At 60.0% G+C, this 17,012-nt stretch overlaps 1 protein-coding gene across 4 annotated transcripts; it reads left to right on the top strand.

The window, feature by feature from the left end:
- Positions 1-45: 45 nt before the first annotated feature.
- Positions 46-16,008, top strand: SIMC1 (SUMO interacting motifs containing 1). Of its 4 annotated transcripts, none has more exons than XM_077824006.1 (10): positions 46-575; positions 6,730-7,473; positions 8,976-9,205; positions 10,095-10,164; positions 11,127-11,275; positions 11,748-11,939; positions 12,618-12,746; positions 14,307-14,463; positions 14,544-14,628; positions 15,586-16,008. In XM_077824006.1, the coding sequence occupies exons 1-10, from the start codon at positions 534-536 to the stop codon at positions 15,807-15,809; spliced, it is 2,022 nt and encodes a 673-aa protein (XP_077680132.1). In that variant the 5' UTR covers positions 46-533; the 3' UTR covers positions 15,810-16,008. The 4 variants fall into 4 exon arrangements, with proteins under 4 accessions (XP_077680132.1, XP_077680133.1, XP_077680130.1 ...); XM_077824007.1 differs by having other exon boundaries at positions 106-842; XM_077824004.1 differs by lacking the exon at positions 46-575 and adding an exon at positions 1,976-2,118.
- The last annotated feature ends 1,004 nt before the right edge of the window (positions 16,009-17,012 follow it).

Raw genomic sequence — 17,012 nt, 5'->3', positions numbered from 1 at the left:
CCGGAAGGGACGGAGGCGGCGGCGCGCTCCCGGCGCGGGGGCGGGGCCGGCGGCTGGGGGAGGTGCCCGCGGCCCCCGCCCGTCTCCGGCGCTAGGCCCCGCCCCAGCCCCCCCGTGCTGTGCTGGCCCCTGCGCCCCGGGGGCGGCCGCAGCTCCGCGCGGGGCGCTCCGCACCAGGACCGACTCCGGCCTGTGGTTGAGGCTCCGGCCCCCGGCTCCGGGACCGGGACCGGCCGCAGCGCCGCACGGCATTCAGCCCCCTCTTCCAGCGCAGGGAGCGGCTGGTGCCTGCCCAGACCCGCGTGGGCAGCCCCTCGGAGGGGTGCAGGTCCCCATCCCGGTGTTTCTGCCACCAGCCTGCAGCCCCCGATTTCCCGCTGCAGCCTCACGGTGCCCAGGGGCGTCTGGGGGGCACCGGGAAGAAACCGAGAGTCACCGGACTCGCTGTTAATTGAATACACCTGAAAAGTAGCCACAGAAAACGTCACACAGCTGCAGAGACCAACAGCCCGGGTAGCCAAAGGAGATTCGGGATGGTGCCCGCACATGGTTTGCTGCCTGGCCTGAGTCTCCAGGTCAGAAAGCTGGTTTGTTTTTACTAAGACTAGTTGCTCCTAACCAGAGTAGTTCGTCTGCTCTGATTAGGCCTCAACTGGCGTATTGCGTCCAGATCTGGACACAACATTTCAGGAAGGATGTGGACAAATTGAAGAGCGAGTCCAGAGAAGAGCAATAAAAATGATAAAAGGTCTAGAAAACAGGACCTTCTAAGGGAAGATTAAAAAAACGGGTTTCTTTAGTCTGGAAAAGAGAAGACTGAGAGGGGACATAACAGTTTTCAAGTATGTAAAAGGTTGCTACAAGGAGGAGGAAGAAAAATTGTTTTGCTTAAACTCTCTGAGGACAGGACAAGAAGCAACGGTCTAAAACTGCAGCAAGGGAGGTTTAGGTTGGAGATTAGGAAAAATTTCCTGTCAGGGTGGTTAAGCACTGGAATAAATTGCTGAGGGAGGTTGTGGAATCTCCATCCTTGGAGATTTTTAAGAGCAGGTTAGACAAACACCTGCCAGGGATGGCCTAGATAATCAGTCCTGCCAGGAGTGCAGGGGACTGTAATAGAAGACCTCTTACCATCCCTTCCAGTCCCTGTGAGTCTATATAGGCTGATCAGCTGGAAGGAGGGGGCTGCTGGACTGGAGAGAGAGCAGCCTGAGCCCATGGGGACTGGGACAGTCCAGGCTTGAGGGCCCTAAGGCCTTCCTGTGCTAGGATCAGACACTCAGTAAACCCTCCTGTTTGACACTGGCTGAGAGTCAGTGCAGTCCGTAGATGGGCTTTGCATTGTTCCCTCTGGTTGTGGTGGTCCCGGGGGGCCAGCGAGCCGTGGACTCCCTGAGGGGGCCCTCGGTGAAAGGCAGGCATGCGGAAGGCTCCGAGGTGCAATCCGAAGAGCTGGGGGGACAAGAGCGCAACCTTCGCGGAAGGCCCTGACGCTCAAGGGGCTTGCTCCCAGGGGCCGCATGACAAGGGATGCGGAGAAGCATTAGGCAGCCGGCCACCCACGCCTCACTGGTGGCTCTCAGGGAGTGGGTTAGCGTTGCTGGGCTGGTAGAGGTACCCGGTCTGCCCCAGCCAGGGAGCCGCGGAGGTCAGCAGAGGAAAGGAGGAAGAGGGCCTGGCCAGGGTGTCCCAGCCCTGTCTCTACCCCCGCGCACACCCCTCCGGCCTTGCAGGGCTGAAGCCCCAGGCGCGGTGTGTGTTTGGGGGGGACCCCAAAGTGCCCCCCTGCAAACAGCCGAGCGTGGTGCCCCCCCCCGGTCCAGGAACCCTGGGGTCTCCCTCACACAACCCCGGGCCGCGCGCCCGCGGCTCGCTGCCGGGTCAGGCGCGTGCCCGAGGGGCCCCAGCCGCCGGGGGCGCGCGCGGAGGGAGGAGCGAGCGCGGGCCCCGCCCATCGGCCCGGCGGGGGCGGAGCCCGGGGAGCAGGCAATGGCCGAGGGCGTCATCCTCGTCCGCGACTCGGGCTCGGAGGGCGGCTGCTCCCCGCCCCGCCGGAAGAGGCGGCGGCCCCGGCCCCAGCCCCGGCCCCGGCCCCGGCGCGGCCGGCCGGGACTCGCGGTGAGTCACCGCGGGCCCCGTTACCCGGCCGGGCGGGCGCGAAGATGGCGGCGCTTCCGGCCGCGGGCTGGGCGAGGGGATGGCGGCCGGGAGGGGTCAGCTCCGGACCCCCCGCCTCCGTCCGAGCGCCCCGGCGGCCCGGCCCCGCAGCGCGGGCAGCGGCTCTCCGTGGGGATGCGCTCGGCCCGGTGCGCTGCGCATGCGCACAGGAACTGAGCATGCTCAGTAGCATCTGTTGAAGCCACTGCCCTTCGTTCTGCCCTTCCTGGTGTCTGCCCGTGCAGGACAGCCCGGTCCGCGCCCACCGGGGAGCAGTCTCCTCCATTCCCCCCCCCCGCGCCGGGGCCACGCTCCCACGGGGAGCAGTCTCCTCCATTCCCCCCCCCGGGGCCACGCTCCCACGGGGAGCAGTCTCCTCCATTCCCCCCCCCCGCGCCGGGGCCGCGCCCCCCGGGGAGCAGTCTCCTCCATTCCCCCCCCCCCCCCGCGCCGGGGCCACGCTCCCACGGGGAGCAGTCTCCTCCATTCCCCCCCCCGGGGCCACGATCCCACGGGGAGCAGTCTCCTCCATTCTCCCCCCCCCGGGGCCACGCTCCCACGGGGAGCAGTCTCCTCCCCTCCCCCCCCGCCAAGGCCACGTTCCCACGGGGAGCAGTCTCCTCCATTCCCCCCTCCCCGCGCCGGGGCCACGTTCCCATGGGGGGCAGTCTCCTCCATTCCCCCCCGCCGGGGCCACGCTCCCACGGGGAGCAGTCTCCTCCACTCCCCCCCGGGGCCACACTCCCATGGGGGGCAGTCTCCTCCCCTCCTCCCTTTCCCACGGGGAGCAGTCTCCTCCATTCCCCCCCCCGGGGCCACACTCCCATGGGGGGCAGTCTCCTCCCCTCCTCCCGCTCCCACGGGGAGCAGTCTCCTCCATTCCCCCCCCCAGGGCCCCACTCCCATGGGGGGCAGTCTCCTCCCCTCCTCCCGCTCCCACGGGGGGCAGTCTCTTCCATCCCCCCCCCGGGGCCACGCTCCCACAGGGAGCAGTCTCCTCCACTCCCCCCTAGGGCCACGTTCCCACAGGGTGCAGTCTCCTCCACGGGGCCACGTTCCCACGGGGAGCAGTCTCCTCCCCTCCCCCGTGCCGGGGCCACGCTCCCACGGGGAGCAGTCTCCTCCACTCCCCCCTGGGGCCACGTTCCCACAGGGTGCAGTCTCCTCCACGGGGCCACGTTCCCACGGGGAGCAGTCTCCTCCACTCCCCCCCTGGGGCCACGTTCCCACAGGGGGCAGTCTCCTCCACGGGGCCACGTTCCCATGGGGAGCAGTCTCCTCCCCTCCCCCGTGCCGGGGCCACGCTCCCACGGGGAGCAGTCTCCTCCCCTCCCCCGCGCCGGGGCCCCGCTCCCACGGGGAGCAGTCTCCTCCATTCCCCCCCCCGGGGCCCCACTCCCACGGGGAGCAGTCTCCTCCATTCCCCCCCCCGGGGCCCCACTCCCATGGGGGGCAGTCTCCTCCCCTCCTCCCGCTCCCACGGGGGGCAGTCTCTTCCATCCCCCCCCCCCGGGGCCACGCTCCCACGGGGAGCAGTCTCCTCCACTCCCCCCTGGGGCCACGTTCCCACAGGGGGCAGTCTCCTCCACGGGGCCACGTTCCCAAGGGGAGCAGTCTCCTCCCCTCCTCCCCGCCGGGGCCACGCTCCCACGGGGAGCAGTCTCCTCCCCTCCCCCGCGCCGGGGCCACGCTCCCACGGGGAGGAGTCTCCTCCCCTTCCCCCCACCAGGGCCACGATCCCACTGGGAGCAGTCTCCTCCATTCCCCCCCCCCCGGGGCCCCACTCCCATGGGGGGCAGTCTCCTCCCCTCCCCCCGCTCCCACGGGGGCAGTCTCCTCCCCTCCCCCCTGCCGAGGCCACGCTCCCACGGGGAGCAGTCTCCTCCCCTCCCCCCTGCCGAGGCCACGCTCCCACGGGGAGCAGTCTCCTCCCCTCCCCCCCGGGGCCACACTCCCACGGGGAGCAGTCTCCTCCCCTCCCCCCCGGGGCCATGTTCCCACAGGGGGCAGTCTCCTCCACGGAGCCACATTCCCACGGGGAGCAGTCTCCTCCACTCCCTCCCCCCGGGGCCACGCTCCCACAGGGAGCAGTCTCCTCCACTCCCCGCCCCGGGGCCACGCTCCCATGGGGAGCAGTCTCCTCCACGGGGTCACGCTCCCACGGGGAGCAGTCTCCTCCACTCCCCGCCCCGGGGCCACGCTCCCATGGGGAGCAGTCTCCTCCACGGGGTCACGCTCCCATGGGGAGCAGTCTCCTCCACAGGGCCACGTTCCCACGGGGAGCAGTCTCCTACACTCCCCCCCCCCCCCCGGGATCACGTTCCCACAGGGAGCAGTCTCCTACATCCCCCCCGCCCCCGGGGCCACGTTATTGTCCCTGCAGCCAGGCCCCAGGCCCAGCGGGCAGCCTGTGCTGCATCTGACTCGAGTTGCCAACTTTCCAATTCCACAAAAATCAGACCATGCCGCCGAGGGACTCAGGCCTGGATTCGCAGGCGGTGTCCTGCGGGGCTGTGGGGTGCTGGGAGAGACAGCGTCTCTTGCCAGTGGTACAGGAGGGAGTGGCCTCTGGAACAGGCTGGAAAGCCTGTTGGGAGGGAGCAGATAAGTGATGAGCTAAGCACTTACCTCTGATCTTCACAACAACTCTGCTGGGTAAAGTCCTACCAGCTGACAGGGGAGAGGGAGAGGGCAGAGTTACCCAGCCCCCCTGGGTTCCGGGGGATCCTTTGTCTGTTCCAGAGAGCTCAGAGGCTGAGCATCCAAGGCTTGTCTGATTGTGTAAAGAAAGCCGGAGCAGATGGTTGCTGAGTGGACAACACATCTCATCTGGAAGGCTGGCTGCCGTGGCCCAGCTGCCATCTCAGCTTGAATCTTCTGAAATTCTCGCCTCCCATGCCCAAGCAGCTCAGGGATCAAATCAATGCTCTTTAGCCCAAGGGATTTCTCTTGCCATCTCTGCAATGCTCCCAATGGAGCTCACAGGACTTCCCTGGGGGCCGCTGTATCAGTCACAGAAGAGAAGGCAAAATATCTGCTCCTGCTGGAAGGGTCCTGGAGGTTGCACACAGTGAAATCCACTGTGCTGGGAGCTGATCTGGGCCCCAGGTTAAGAGTCCTGCCCTTTCCTCCAAGGGTGGAAAGGGACAGGAGCAGGTCGGGCAGGCGGGAATGATCTGCTCCCGGAACTCAGGTGCCGCACGGCCGCCTCCAGAAGGAAGAGCCCAGGAATGAGAGTTCATTGTTCTGCAGCCAAACCTGCCACCAATGGTCGCTTCAGTCACTGCTTAGGACAGAGCCCTGGTGAACAGCTTGCAGGAAACAAGGCACCCAGACCCCCAGGGTGGATGTCACCCACTGGGGCTTTTCCAGCTCGAATAGCGTCAGTCCCCTGCCTCGCGGGGTGGCTTTTCTGGCAGGCCGATTAGCACTCAGCAGCTCCCCTGCCACCATCTTACTGCAGCAGCCGTGGGTGCAACACAGACAGCAGCAGGCAGGCCCCTCAGCCTAGCACAGCAGCAGCTTGAGCTGCAGCCGTGTGGCGTCAAAGCTCCTTGTGTCCGCTAGCAGGGAACCCACCCGCTCCACTGGCCACGCCTCGCCCCGTGTTTGTGGGTGCCCCGTGCAGATGTGTGCTCGCCCTCTGGACCAGTGCTGACACTCACTGGACCTGGACCTGGCTCAGAGGGCCTGCAAGGCATTGACAGACACTGCCCCACGGGAGCTGGCATGCTGTCTGAAGTAGAGCCCGGGCTTCTGCAAAGCGCTCTGGGGTCCTGGGGCCGCCCCTTGCCGGGGCAGTGGGAGGGATGAAGGGGGTCTGTGCTGATGCTGCAGGGGGAGGGAGGCACCACTGCTGGAATCCAGCCTCTGCCCCGTGTGCCCAGGTGGGGGCTGCAGGGCTTGGCTCGTGTCTGTTCTCAGGTGAGCTGCCGTCACTTTGTGAGGATTGGGGAAAACCCAGCCTCCAGCACCCTGCCCTGTCCCCTCAGCGATTCTGGCAGTGCTGATGGGGACATATGCAAAGCTCCAGCTGCCACGACCTCAGAGCTCCTGAGCCAGGGCACTGGGCCCCGCGTCCCATGTCCTAGTGCAGCCCTTGTGGCACTGCTTCTCCACTGCAGGAGGGGGCCCTGACCCCAAACTCTGCAGCGGCTGATAGCAGCAAAGAGCCGGCCGCCATCTTGGGTTTGGGGCACGGGCTTGTTCACTGCTCGGACGCTGCCTGACAGCCAGTTTGCCCATCAGGGAGGGGCAGGGTTTGCCCCAGGGATTAGGGCAAGGAAGCCCCCCCGGCTAGGCTTTTCCGAGCACAATTCAGACCGTTGCTTCATGCTGCTAGAGGCCGGGCCGGGGGGGTTGCAATCTGAGCAGGGGATGGGCATTGCTTGCCACTAGCGTTCTGTGCGACCATGGGGAAGTCCTGTGCGCATGCCTCTTGCGATCCCGTGGGGCTGATGGGCATGCCCCACCTCCCCAAGGCCCTGCACCCGGGGATCGGGGGAGCCCGGCCCGTGAACTCCTTGTGCCCCCCTTTGCCGGCAGCACTAACCGCTGTCTGTCTGTCCCCAGGAGGTCATTGATCTGACCGGGGAGGACGAGTGTTCAGAAGCAGCAGTGCAGGATGACTTCGCTGTGATCGACCTGACCGAAGTGGAGGAGGAGCGTCCGGCCGACTTCCCCCTGGCTGATGCTGGCACTGCTGCCGGCATGGCATGCGCGTCGCCTCCCAGCCTCCCTGCCCTCGTGGACATAAAGCGTGAAAGGAAAGAGGTGGCAGACCAAGGCCTTGGGGACCCGTGGGACGGAGCCCAGGAAGAGACGAAAGGCACCCACTTGGAAGGCTGCGTCTCCCCCGTCTCCAGCTGCACGCACTCCGTCTGCGGCCCTGAGCTCAGCAGCACCACCATTAACAGCGACCTGGGCTCCTTGGCCAGCCTCCCGCTGGACTCGGACGTGTTCTCCTTCTCTCCAGCCAGCAGCAGCAGCAGGAGGGCATCCTGGGACTGCTCCGCCGCAGAATCTCACAGTAGCAGCCAGCAAAAGGAAGACCCAGAACGCCTACCCACCGCCCCTGCTCAGAGACAGTCCCCAGGCCTCTCCAGCTGCCCCCCAGCAAGCACCCCTAGGTCTCCAGAGCAGCCTTTGCTAGAGACAAGTAACCCAATGCTGACTGCCGTGAAGCAGGAGCCCCCCGAGCCAGCCAAACTGCGGCCTGTCAATAAGGCTTGGCTTCATAAGCTGCGGTACTTCAGGAGGACTCCGGTGCATCACCTCTTCCTCCAGGGCATGGTGCAGGATGAGGAAAGCCGCCAGGTAACCTAGTGAGATCGCCCCGCCTCCGTGCCCAGGGCCAGTCATGGGCTCAAGCACAGGGGTGCTGAGAAGGTGCCACCCCTTCTCAAAGCGGGGTCTCTATCCTACATGGAGGTTGATGCTCTGGGCGCGCCCTCGGCATTTCCCTTCAGCCAGGCATACTGGGGTTGAGGAACGCTGCTCAAACATCCCATCCAGCGGCAAGGAGGAACCCAGGGGATTGCAAGCATTCTTGGGGGGCTACTAATGATTCGAGGGTTTGGGTCCCCTCGGCAATTCAGCCTGGAGGGAGCTCTGCTCTGGTTCCTCTTCTGCCTTTCAGTTACGCCTTTGTTTTTCCCTGTCCATTCCTCTGGCTGCCTTCTTCCCTCTCTCTGGATTCCCGCACTTAGCTCTGCTCTGTGCTCAGCCCTTGCTCTGGCTTTGTTCAGACAATGGTCTTCGTCCGGCGGGAGGGCCCAGCCTGCTCTCCTCTGCTCCCGTATGCGGACACGGGGACCTCTCAGCAGAGTGGTCTGTGTGGTGAGAGAATGGGCCCGGGCAGCCGTAGCGAGCGCTAATCCCATTGCTGGAGCACTGCGTGCGGAGCAGACCGGCCCCCGTCACCCCCTGCTGGGCCAGCCTGTGAAATCCGCCCTCCTAATTGGGTTTCAGCCCAGTTAGGGAAGTGCCTGGCTAGCCAGGAACCGAGCATCATGTTACCACAGGCCAGCAGAGGCCTGTTAAGGTGGCCCCTTGTGCCTGTGTGGCAGAGCAGTGCCGCTCCTGCAGGCTTGGAGGGGAGGAGGCTCATGCAGGCCCAGAGCCATGAGGCACTTGTGCTACCCAAGGGCCCTGGATGCATTTTTTTCAGCTCCTAGAGATGGTTGTTCAGCGTTTTCACTGCATGGAGACTGCGGGTTTGTGTGCTCGTAACCCTGGGGACAGCCCGGCCATGCACATCTGCCTTTGTGAGCTCCCCAAGGCCCACTGCAGGGTGTGACATGCCTGCAGCTGCGCCATTCGTTAGTCTTGATGCTGCTACGACACACTGAACAGAGAGGGCACAACGCTGCTCCTTGGTCTGGGTAGTTGTCCAAAGCTAGCCCCACCTCGGTGACTGGCACGGCCGCTCGCTACGGATCCTCGCTTTCTCGTGCAGCCGAGAGCCCTGGTTATGGCGATTTCCTGGATAAGAGACCCCTTTAACAGCAAAGGTTCTAGACCAGCCCCCCGAGTCCTAAATCAATTGTAACTTTAGGGTAAGGCTAAAACTGATTGACGCCTAAGGCACGTTTTAGTGCTGGTAAACTCCACCACCAGCCCTGCTCATCAGCAGGGACAAAGCACAACAACCGTGCATCTGTTCATAAATGTAAAGGCAATCCAAATTAGTCCCAGCCTTGACTCCTGGCGAGCGGTGTATGGGGTTCCTAGTTTCACAAATGGGCTCTCCAGCCGGGGCTTCTTTGTCCCTTCACATGCCTTGCAAACCCGGTTCTAATATCTTATCGTCTTGACAGATCGCACAACGGAAGGCGCAGCCCATCCCCAGCAGAAAATTGAGCATGGTGTCCACCACCATGGAGGAGAACTTCCCCAAGGGGACCCTGCAGTTCCTAATGGACTTCGTGTCCTGCCACCATTACCCTCCAAAGGAGATTGTGTCCCATGTGATCAGGAACATCCTGCTGAGCTCAGAGGCTGGGGAGATGCTGAAGGATGCCTACATGCTGCTGATGAAAATTCAGATGTATGTGTTGCGTTTGCCTGGGTACCACCTGCCCTGTGCTGCCTGGCTGGGGAGCATGCTTCCCCCTTATGGTGCTGGCCCACCTGGTCTCCATGGCAGGGAGAGGTCTCCTTTTCAGCACTGTGGATAAGATGTCCTGTTAGAGGCTAATGCCCCTCCTCTGTGGCTGGTACACAGATAGCCCTGCTGTGCATGCCCTTGGAGGATTGGAGGCTGCTGGCTGGTTCTACATACTAAATAGCTAGAAATGCAGGTGGGGGGGTGGGACACAGCGTGACCAGCAGGACGTGCTGGGTAAAATGGGCTTTGGGAACGTGGTTCTAACTACTTCGCGTCTTAACTTTTTAAATCAGATGTGGCCCATTCTAACGCTGGCTTGTCTGACACAGAGGCGAGGGGGTTAAAACTCTGCTTCAAGGTGGAGAGGACCAGGCCATGCAAGTCAGTGCAGTGAGTCCGTATGGGAAGGTACCTTCCCTGAACTCCAAGCTAGTCCATTGTTCTGGACTGGACACTGCAGGTTCCTCTTTCTCCACAACGAGTTGAGAAGTCCTTAGAGGTCTTCAGCCTGTAGAATCTGTAGCCCAAGGGATGAGTAGTGTCCATGACCTCCAGAGCATGCAAGCTCCCTGGTCAGGCTGTTCTACACAGCCACAGGGGGGCACAGGGAGGAGGAGGAAGGAAATAAGGGAAATCAGAGCTGGAGGACACTGCAATACTAGGGTGACCAGCAGAGTGTAAAAACCTGGGGCAACAGGGTTACAACAAGTGACCTGGCAGAAGGGCTGCTGAGTTCTTGGGGTTGCTTTGCCTTTTGCCCAGGCTCCAGTTGTCCCACTGAAGAGTCAAGCAATTCAGTAACCGACTGCAAATACCTGTGTCATTTCAGGCTTCATCCGGCTACCGCCACAATGGTGGGATGGGACTGGGAGCTGCTACGGTATGTCATGGAAGAACAGGTACAGTCAGTGTGTCCTGTATGGGCGTGTATGTGCGGGGAGGGCAGTGGCCATGTATTTTTCTTGTGTAGAAGGTGGGCTCACACTGAATTTCACAAGCCCTCGCAGTGCAGCAGGGGTACGTTGCTGGAGCGCCCTGCCTCCTTGCAGCTGGCGTGGGCCATTTCAACCAGCAAAGAGCAGCCTTTGGCTCTCAGCATCTCCAGCAAGGCCCTGTCAGAGAGACCCCTGCCTCCTCCAGCACCTGTAGGAAATCCAGCAATGAGCCCCAAGTAGGCTAGCCACACAAGCCCTACCAAGCACCACATTGGCAACTTGCCCAGAGCCTCAGGCTTCCCCTAATTTACATTAAAAACTCAGAGTGCGGCCATCCTTAATTCCTTCACCGAGGCAAAGCCCATGGTGACTGTGGGTCCTGGCAACACTTTATCTTCCTCCCGCATGCCTGCTGGCTCAGACGGCTGTGGAGCAATGCCAGGTGGGACCGGGCACAGAATGCTGCAGCCCACACTTTGACGACCCATGGACAGGTGGGTTGAGCAGGGCCAGAGTCTAGTCTCCCAGCTTCTGGTCACAGCTCTGCCAGTGACTTGCTGAGTGAGCTCAGGCAAGGCCGTGTACTCTCTGGGACAGTTTCCCTATCTGGTGAAGAGGGTAATGGATCTACAGAGCTCCCAGGGGCTGTGTTTGGAGATCCTCAGCAAGGTGATGGAACCTTCTCTGCTCAACCACATCGCCCTTGGGGTTGCCCCTTGGGCTAGCCAGGCAAGGCACGTCCTACTTGAGGAAAAACTACCTTGGCCTTCTTGCTTGAGCATATGTACTTGTCCCCATCCATCTCCCCCCTGGCCTCTGTCCCCCTAACCTTTGAGGCACCTAGAGTTCCCCTCGCCCGCTGAGCCCATCATATTGGCAGCCCTGACACGCCCAGGCGCCAGCTCTGAATCGCTCTGGGCCCGCAGGAGGAGACGCTCCCCGGGCGCTTTCTGTTCCTGCAGTATGTGGTGCAGACCCTGGAGGACGACTTCCAGCTGAACCTGAAGCTGCGCTTCCTGCAAAAATCCATTGCCAAGGAGGTGCTTTCCTGTGACCGGTGCTTCAGCAACGTCACGTAAGGCGCGCCCCCCGCGGCCCAGCCACACGCCCCCCACGGCCCAGCCACGCGCTCCCCGCGGCCCAGCCACATGCCTCGGCTGTAAGGCAGGGGCACTAAGAACCCTGATCTCCCAGGACTCAGTGCAGAGAGCTTGGGGGCCAGAGATCATGTACCTGGCCCATGGGGGAGGTTCGTATCAACAGCTGCTGGGAGGAGACTGGGGATGCCTTGCACTCAGGCCGGCCTGCTTTTTCCCAAGGACTGGGAAACAAACAGCCCTGAGAACAGGAGGAATTCGTGCTGCTCCGCTGGTGGCACAGGGTTTATAAATCGTCATGTGGGTCCTACCCCTGGGAGCATCTCAAATGTGTCCTGCCCCATGTCCCACACTTGGTCTGTCCTTCTGTTCCAAGTGGACCTCGGGGTCTGAACGTGCAGATGGAAAGCCAGGCCCTCGTCCTAACTAACATTCACATTTCCATCCCAGGGAGGTGATTGAGTGGCTGGTTGCTGCGGTTACTGGACTTGGATTTTCCCAGCCCCGAAAGCAGCAGCAGAAAGCACCATGTCCCTCATCAGAAGCTGACGGTAGCATCTCCTCACGTGGGCCAGACTCCGCACAGAATGACAGTGAAACTGGGCAGGCAGAGGCCGTCCTACCAGCTTTCCTTTCCCAAAAGTGAGCCAAGGAGGCATTAACTCTGTCACTAAAGGCTACAGAGCTGGGCTCCTCTCAGACTAGGAAAGACACAAGCTAGCAAGTATCTCTAGTCAAGAAAGAAAAGTGGTGCTTGCAACCTGGGTGCCCTGCTTGCCAGCCGCTTAGGTTCAACCTGACCATGTTTAGGCCCCACTGTAACTGATCCTACCACCTGACTGGAAGGGAGCCACTTATGCAGCAGGGAGCCTGCCCTGCCTCAGAATGGCCCCAGGAGATCATCTGACAATCATACATTGGGGCAGGAAGCCCTTTGCTAGAGCGAACAGGCTGGCAGGAGCAGCAGCTATGCAGGCTTCACCTTGCTGCCCTGCCACTGTGCCTCCCGCCTGACCTTGAGGAACCTCAGCCCTTACCTCTGCTTCCAAGGATGCTAGGCAGAGCGGTGCTTTTGTGCAAGATAACCAGTGTCCCCTAGAAACTGGACTGAGCCCACCTACTCAATCCCCATAGGCCCTTGACAGTCCAGTGGTACCACGTTTACACTGTCTGCTGGGAGCACATTTGAAGCAGAGCTCAACTCTTGGTCCTCTGGATTCTCTGAATGGGGGAGGAGGCCTATGCTGTTATGCTTCAGACACAGGCAGACGCGTTGGGAAGAAGCCCCACCTGTTGCCTAACTCCTGTTCTCTGGCCTAGGGTGGTGCTGCTTCTCCAGAGGATGCTGTCCATAGCCGTAGAGGTGGACAGGTCTCCCAACTGTAGCACCAATAAGATTGCCAATGTGATATTTCTATACTTGGTGAACATTCCCCTGAGGAGCCAAAGGTGAGAGAGACCGATCCATTGTTCCTTCTTGCTGGGGCTGGTTTGATTCCTGTGCTTACCCCCAAACCCATCTGCAGCTAACAGCTTAGCTAATTGGAACACACGTGGAGGGGCAGAATAGCCCCTAGCAAGTGAAGCAGTGGCCAGCATGGGGGACTTAGAAAGACTGGGATGGACAGACCAGAGCTGATTTTGATAATCACATCAAGGATCTGAGACAGCCCTACTGTGATTGGCTCCATCTTGCCCGGTTCTGTTGCGGGGAGGGGATACCCACGCTGACTGCACCAAGAAGAGAGAGTACACTGGTGTTCAGACAATCAGGGTCATGTACTTGGGCAGGTGAGGCCTGCATAGTAAAGCTTTAGGGCGACCCATTTCAGTTTCCCTGTGTAAAAGAGCTGTAAAGCCTAGGCTCCAGGTCCTGTCTACCTGATGGTTTCAGCCAGCCAATCAACTCTTACTTTCCTGAGCCGCCATGGACAGAGCTGGGTCCTGAGAACCAGGCTAGCCAGACTCCGTGTCTTCCACAGACTAGAGCCCAGATGTGCTCCCAGTGAGTGTTAGAAGCAGCCCTGCTGAGGAACACTCTTGGTGCTGCCTGTGGGTCCCCATCGATCCCACACGTGAAAGCACGTTAGGGACTCGCTCAGAGCAGGGCTAAACCTCATTTCCATCATGCATTGAGAGGACTTAAGCACGTGTTAACACTGGACATCTGACCAACCCTCTCCCCCTTGTTCTCCTGGGACTTTAAGGGTGCTGCCCACCTCTCAGCAGCTCTTCCCCTCCTTTCAGTCATCCGTGCAGAGGCAGCCTCCAGCTGGCTTTCTTGGGGGAGGAGTGACTAGCCAGGAAAGCTGTTGGCACTTCCCTCTCACCTTTGCTGCTCCAGCAGGGTAGCATGGGGGCCGAGCAGAATGCCCCAGGCACTTAGTTCTGTCTAAAAGCATCCCCTCTTCTGGTGCTAACCCCCCATTAAAATAAATTTAAAAACCACTTGGTTGTGGCATAGACTGCAGCAAGAGCAACAGGCAGGGCAGCCCCTTCCTTGCTACAGCAGACCCAGCACGGTCCTGCAATCTTTCATCCTGCTTGGGGCACCAGCGGTCCCAGTGCTGGTCTGGCCGAGGTGAACACAGTCCAGGCTTACCGGCACCGCTGGGGGCTCGTCCCCGCAGGACCTGCTGGCTGGTACGTCACCCAGTCTCAAGGCAGTCCGGCTGTGCTGCGCTCGGCAAGCCCAGCCTGCCTTCCTGGCTGAAGGGACTGTCCTGACCTGGAGTAAACACGGGCTGATCCTAATGAAGTGAACAGCTGGGGCAGGCTGACGGGCTAACGAGCGTCTTGGTAACTAGGCTGGCCACCGGGCTTGCGCTCAGCACTCCGGAAGCCCTGAAAATGGAGTTTCATTGTTGCACGCTCCTTCCCTATCGTCGCCATGCCAGCATCCCCTCAGCATGCTTGGCCTTGGGCTGGGGCAGGTGCTGGTGGCTCACAGGCTGCCCTAGCCTCTGCTTCCCTCTCCATTCCCTTGTTACTCTCGCTCCTTTCTTCCAGGGAGGCCTTCTTAAACAGCATGGAGAGCCAACTCCTGCGCTGCAAAGTGCTGGAGCTCCTGTTCCACCACAGCTGTGCCATACCAGCCTCCTTGCCCTTGTCTCTGAGCAAGATCCTGCATTTCCTGAGCTGCCATTCTCTGCTGCTGCAGTATCAGGTATCGCCCTCCTCCTCCTTCCCTGCCCTGGTCTTTCTTAGAGACCCCTCCTGGTAATCAAAGCTCTGCTCTTTGCACAGGACCACGAAGTAACGTGGCAAAGATGGGATGAGATGCTTCAGGACTTGATTTTACTGTTGACAAGTTACCGCAACGTTGTGCTGGGTAAGCAGCCTCTGTTAATGGCCTAGCAGCCTAGCCCAGCCTTAGTGTGTATGCTCTGACCCAGAGGAGCCAGACCACCCACGGCCCCCTTCACACCAAAGCAGCTGCAACCTCACTTTTCAGTTCCAGAAAGCTGCAGCATCTCCTTCTGGGAGCGGCTTGGAGTACAGTACATGAGAAACCATCCAGGCTCATCTCCAAAGGAACAATTCTACCCCATGCCACCAAAGTCAAACTCCCAAGAATTAGCCTGTTCCCAAAGGGTTTGCAGCACAATGTGTTCCTAGTTATTCTGTAAAGGGCTCAACCTGCAGTGCCCTCCCTGGGCAAGCCTCTGGGTGGTGTGCAGGCCAGCTCTGCAGAAAGACAGGGCTGATAGGTGAAAGCCCTGGCTCAGGTGGGGAAGGGAAAGAAGGGGAGACACTAGATTAATCTGGAAACAATAGAGGCTTAGGGTCTAAAATCTGATTTTTGGGACAGTTACAAAGGCCTCTTCCCTGCTAGGAAACTACTTTAATGTACTTCTCCTTCACACTGGTGGGCTCTGCATTTACACCCCCATGTGCATTTAGTAACTATTAAACCTGACACCACCTACACACACACCCCCCTCCTCCTCGGTCCTAGCCTCCCAGAGCAGAGACTTTTCCAGGCATGTTAGGCAGCTGGCAAGCAGGAGTCTTCTGACAGTGAAAGAGGGGTGTTGTAAATCTCTGTGGGGCTGGAACTCTCTCCTACTTTGCAGAACACGGGGCTGCTCAGAGTTGGGGGATGACACATTGCAACGGAAAGTCAGCTCCAGGCGTAACCCTGGGATGCATGCCACTTTTCCTACTGGTTCTGTGCGATCACTCTTCACCATGGGGCATGTACTGACTTCAACTGGAGCAGGGTCAGACACTGCCCCATAGCCGCCTTGTACTAACAAGTTGACCTTACCAGCATTTCCTTTTGCAGGACACTTAAGAAGTTCACTCAGTGAGCGGATGGATTTAATCATTTCAAATGCCAAACCCCAGCTACAGGATAATGACAGTATCACCACAGTGGACATTGAGCTGCATGTCAAGGACTTCAGCAGCTGGCTGCTGCAGATCCTGGGGAAGCCCCTTCCCCCGCAGATCAAAGACAAGGTGTGCGTGCTTCAAGCACTGCTGCTCACCGCTGCTGCCACCACCTGACAGGAAAAGGATGCTCGCAAGGGAGCTGTGGACCTGGCTTTCAGTGCCAGGCAGCAGCCTGGTCAAACATCAGTTGCCCCACTATTCAGTTCTGGTCATATAGTTTGTGGACCTAGGAGTCTCCTACCCTCCTCTGAAATCTGCTTCTCCTTGTGCAATCTGTGTATAGAGTTTTTTCAATTAAATTATTTTCCTGCTTGATGAGGTTCTTTCCTCAAGCTACCAGTAACAATCTAGCCCATGCTCAACTTCTGAGCCCTGCAGCTGCATTCAAAAGCTGGCACCGCCTCAGAAAGTGCTGGCTGTCCTACACTGAAGGGGGAAGTACTTGAAGAAGCTTGCCTCGTTTGGTTTTAGCTGGCTACCCAAGACAGGCAAGAGCTCAGCGCGGGCAGCATATGGAAGTAGCACAAGAATGGTAGATGCTGCAGCCCGAAAGTCTTTCAGCAGCAGCTATATTTGGATTCCTGGGCTGCACTCAGCACTGCGGTATCTGGCCACGTACGCTCTGACTGAACAAGCTGATTGCAAGAGTGACGGCACCTCCTCTGGTGGAGCCATTCCTTTAGCTGGCTACTGCTATCCAGCCATGTCCTGGATCACTGTGTCCTGGATAGCTGCTTCACTCTATAGACCAAGGGAGGCCAAACTTACTGACCCTCAAAGTCACAGACTATAATCTTCAGACGTTCGAGAGCCAGGCAAACCTGCCAGGGCTCAGAGCTTCTCCCCGTGGCAGCAGGTGGGGCTAGGGGCTGAAGCCCTGAGCCCCCGCAGGCACCTCCACCAGGGCGGTAACCCCTAGACCCACCCCCTCCCCACAGGGCAGAAGCCCCTAGCACCCCCCTAGTCTGACAGGTGGAGAATGTTAGTTAAGTAGCATCTTCTGAGTGGAAGCTTTTCCTATCAACCCTCTATCCCCACATCGTACAGCAGAGTTCTCAAAACAGGCCAGAGCAGTCTACATGTCCTGCCCACTAGAGGACTAAGCCACGCCTCCCTCAGGGTCACCTCTGCTTCAGAGCATCTATTCCTCAAGGGAGCTAGTTCTGGGTTGCAGTATTCAAAGATAGCTAGCTGTCTTGTATCCACAAGTCCTGCCCTGCCAGTAACCGCTGAGCACAGGATGCAAGTTTGTATTAGGCAGATGGACTAAAGCTGTAGGTAAAGCAAAATGATGACAAACTAGTTACAATATACTTC

Source organism: Eretmochelys imbricata, chromosome 8 (genome assembly GCF_965152235.1).
Source record: "Eretmochelys imbricata isolate rEreImb1 chromosome 8, rEreImb1.hap1, whole genome shotgun sequence".
Lineage (NCBI taxonomy): Eukaryota > Metazoa > Chordata > Testudines > Cheloniidae > Eretmochelys > Eretmochelys imbricata.
The sequence above is the reverse complement of the archived record's forward strand: the minus strand, read 5'-3'. Positions and strand labels throughout refer to the sequence as shown.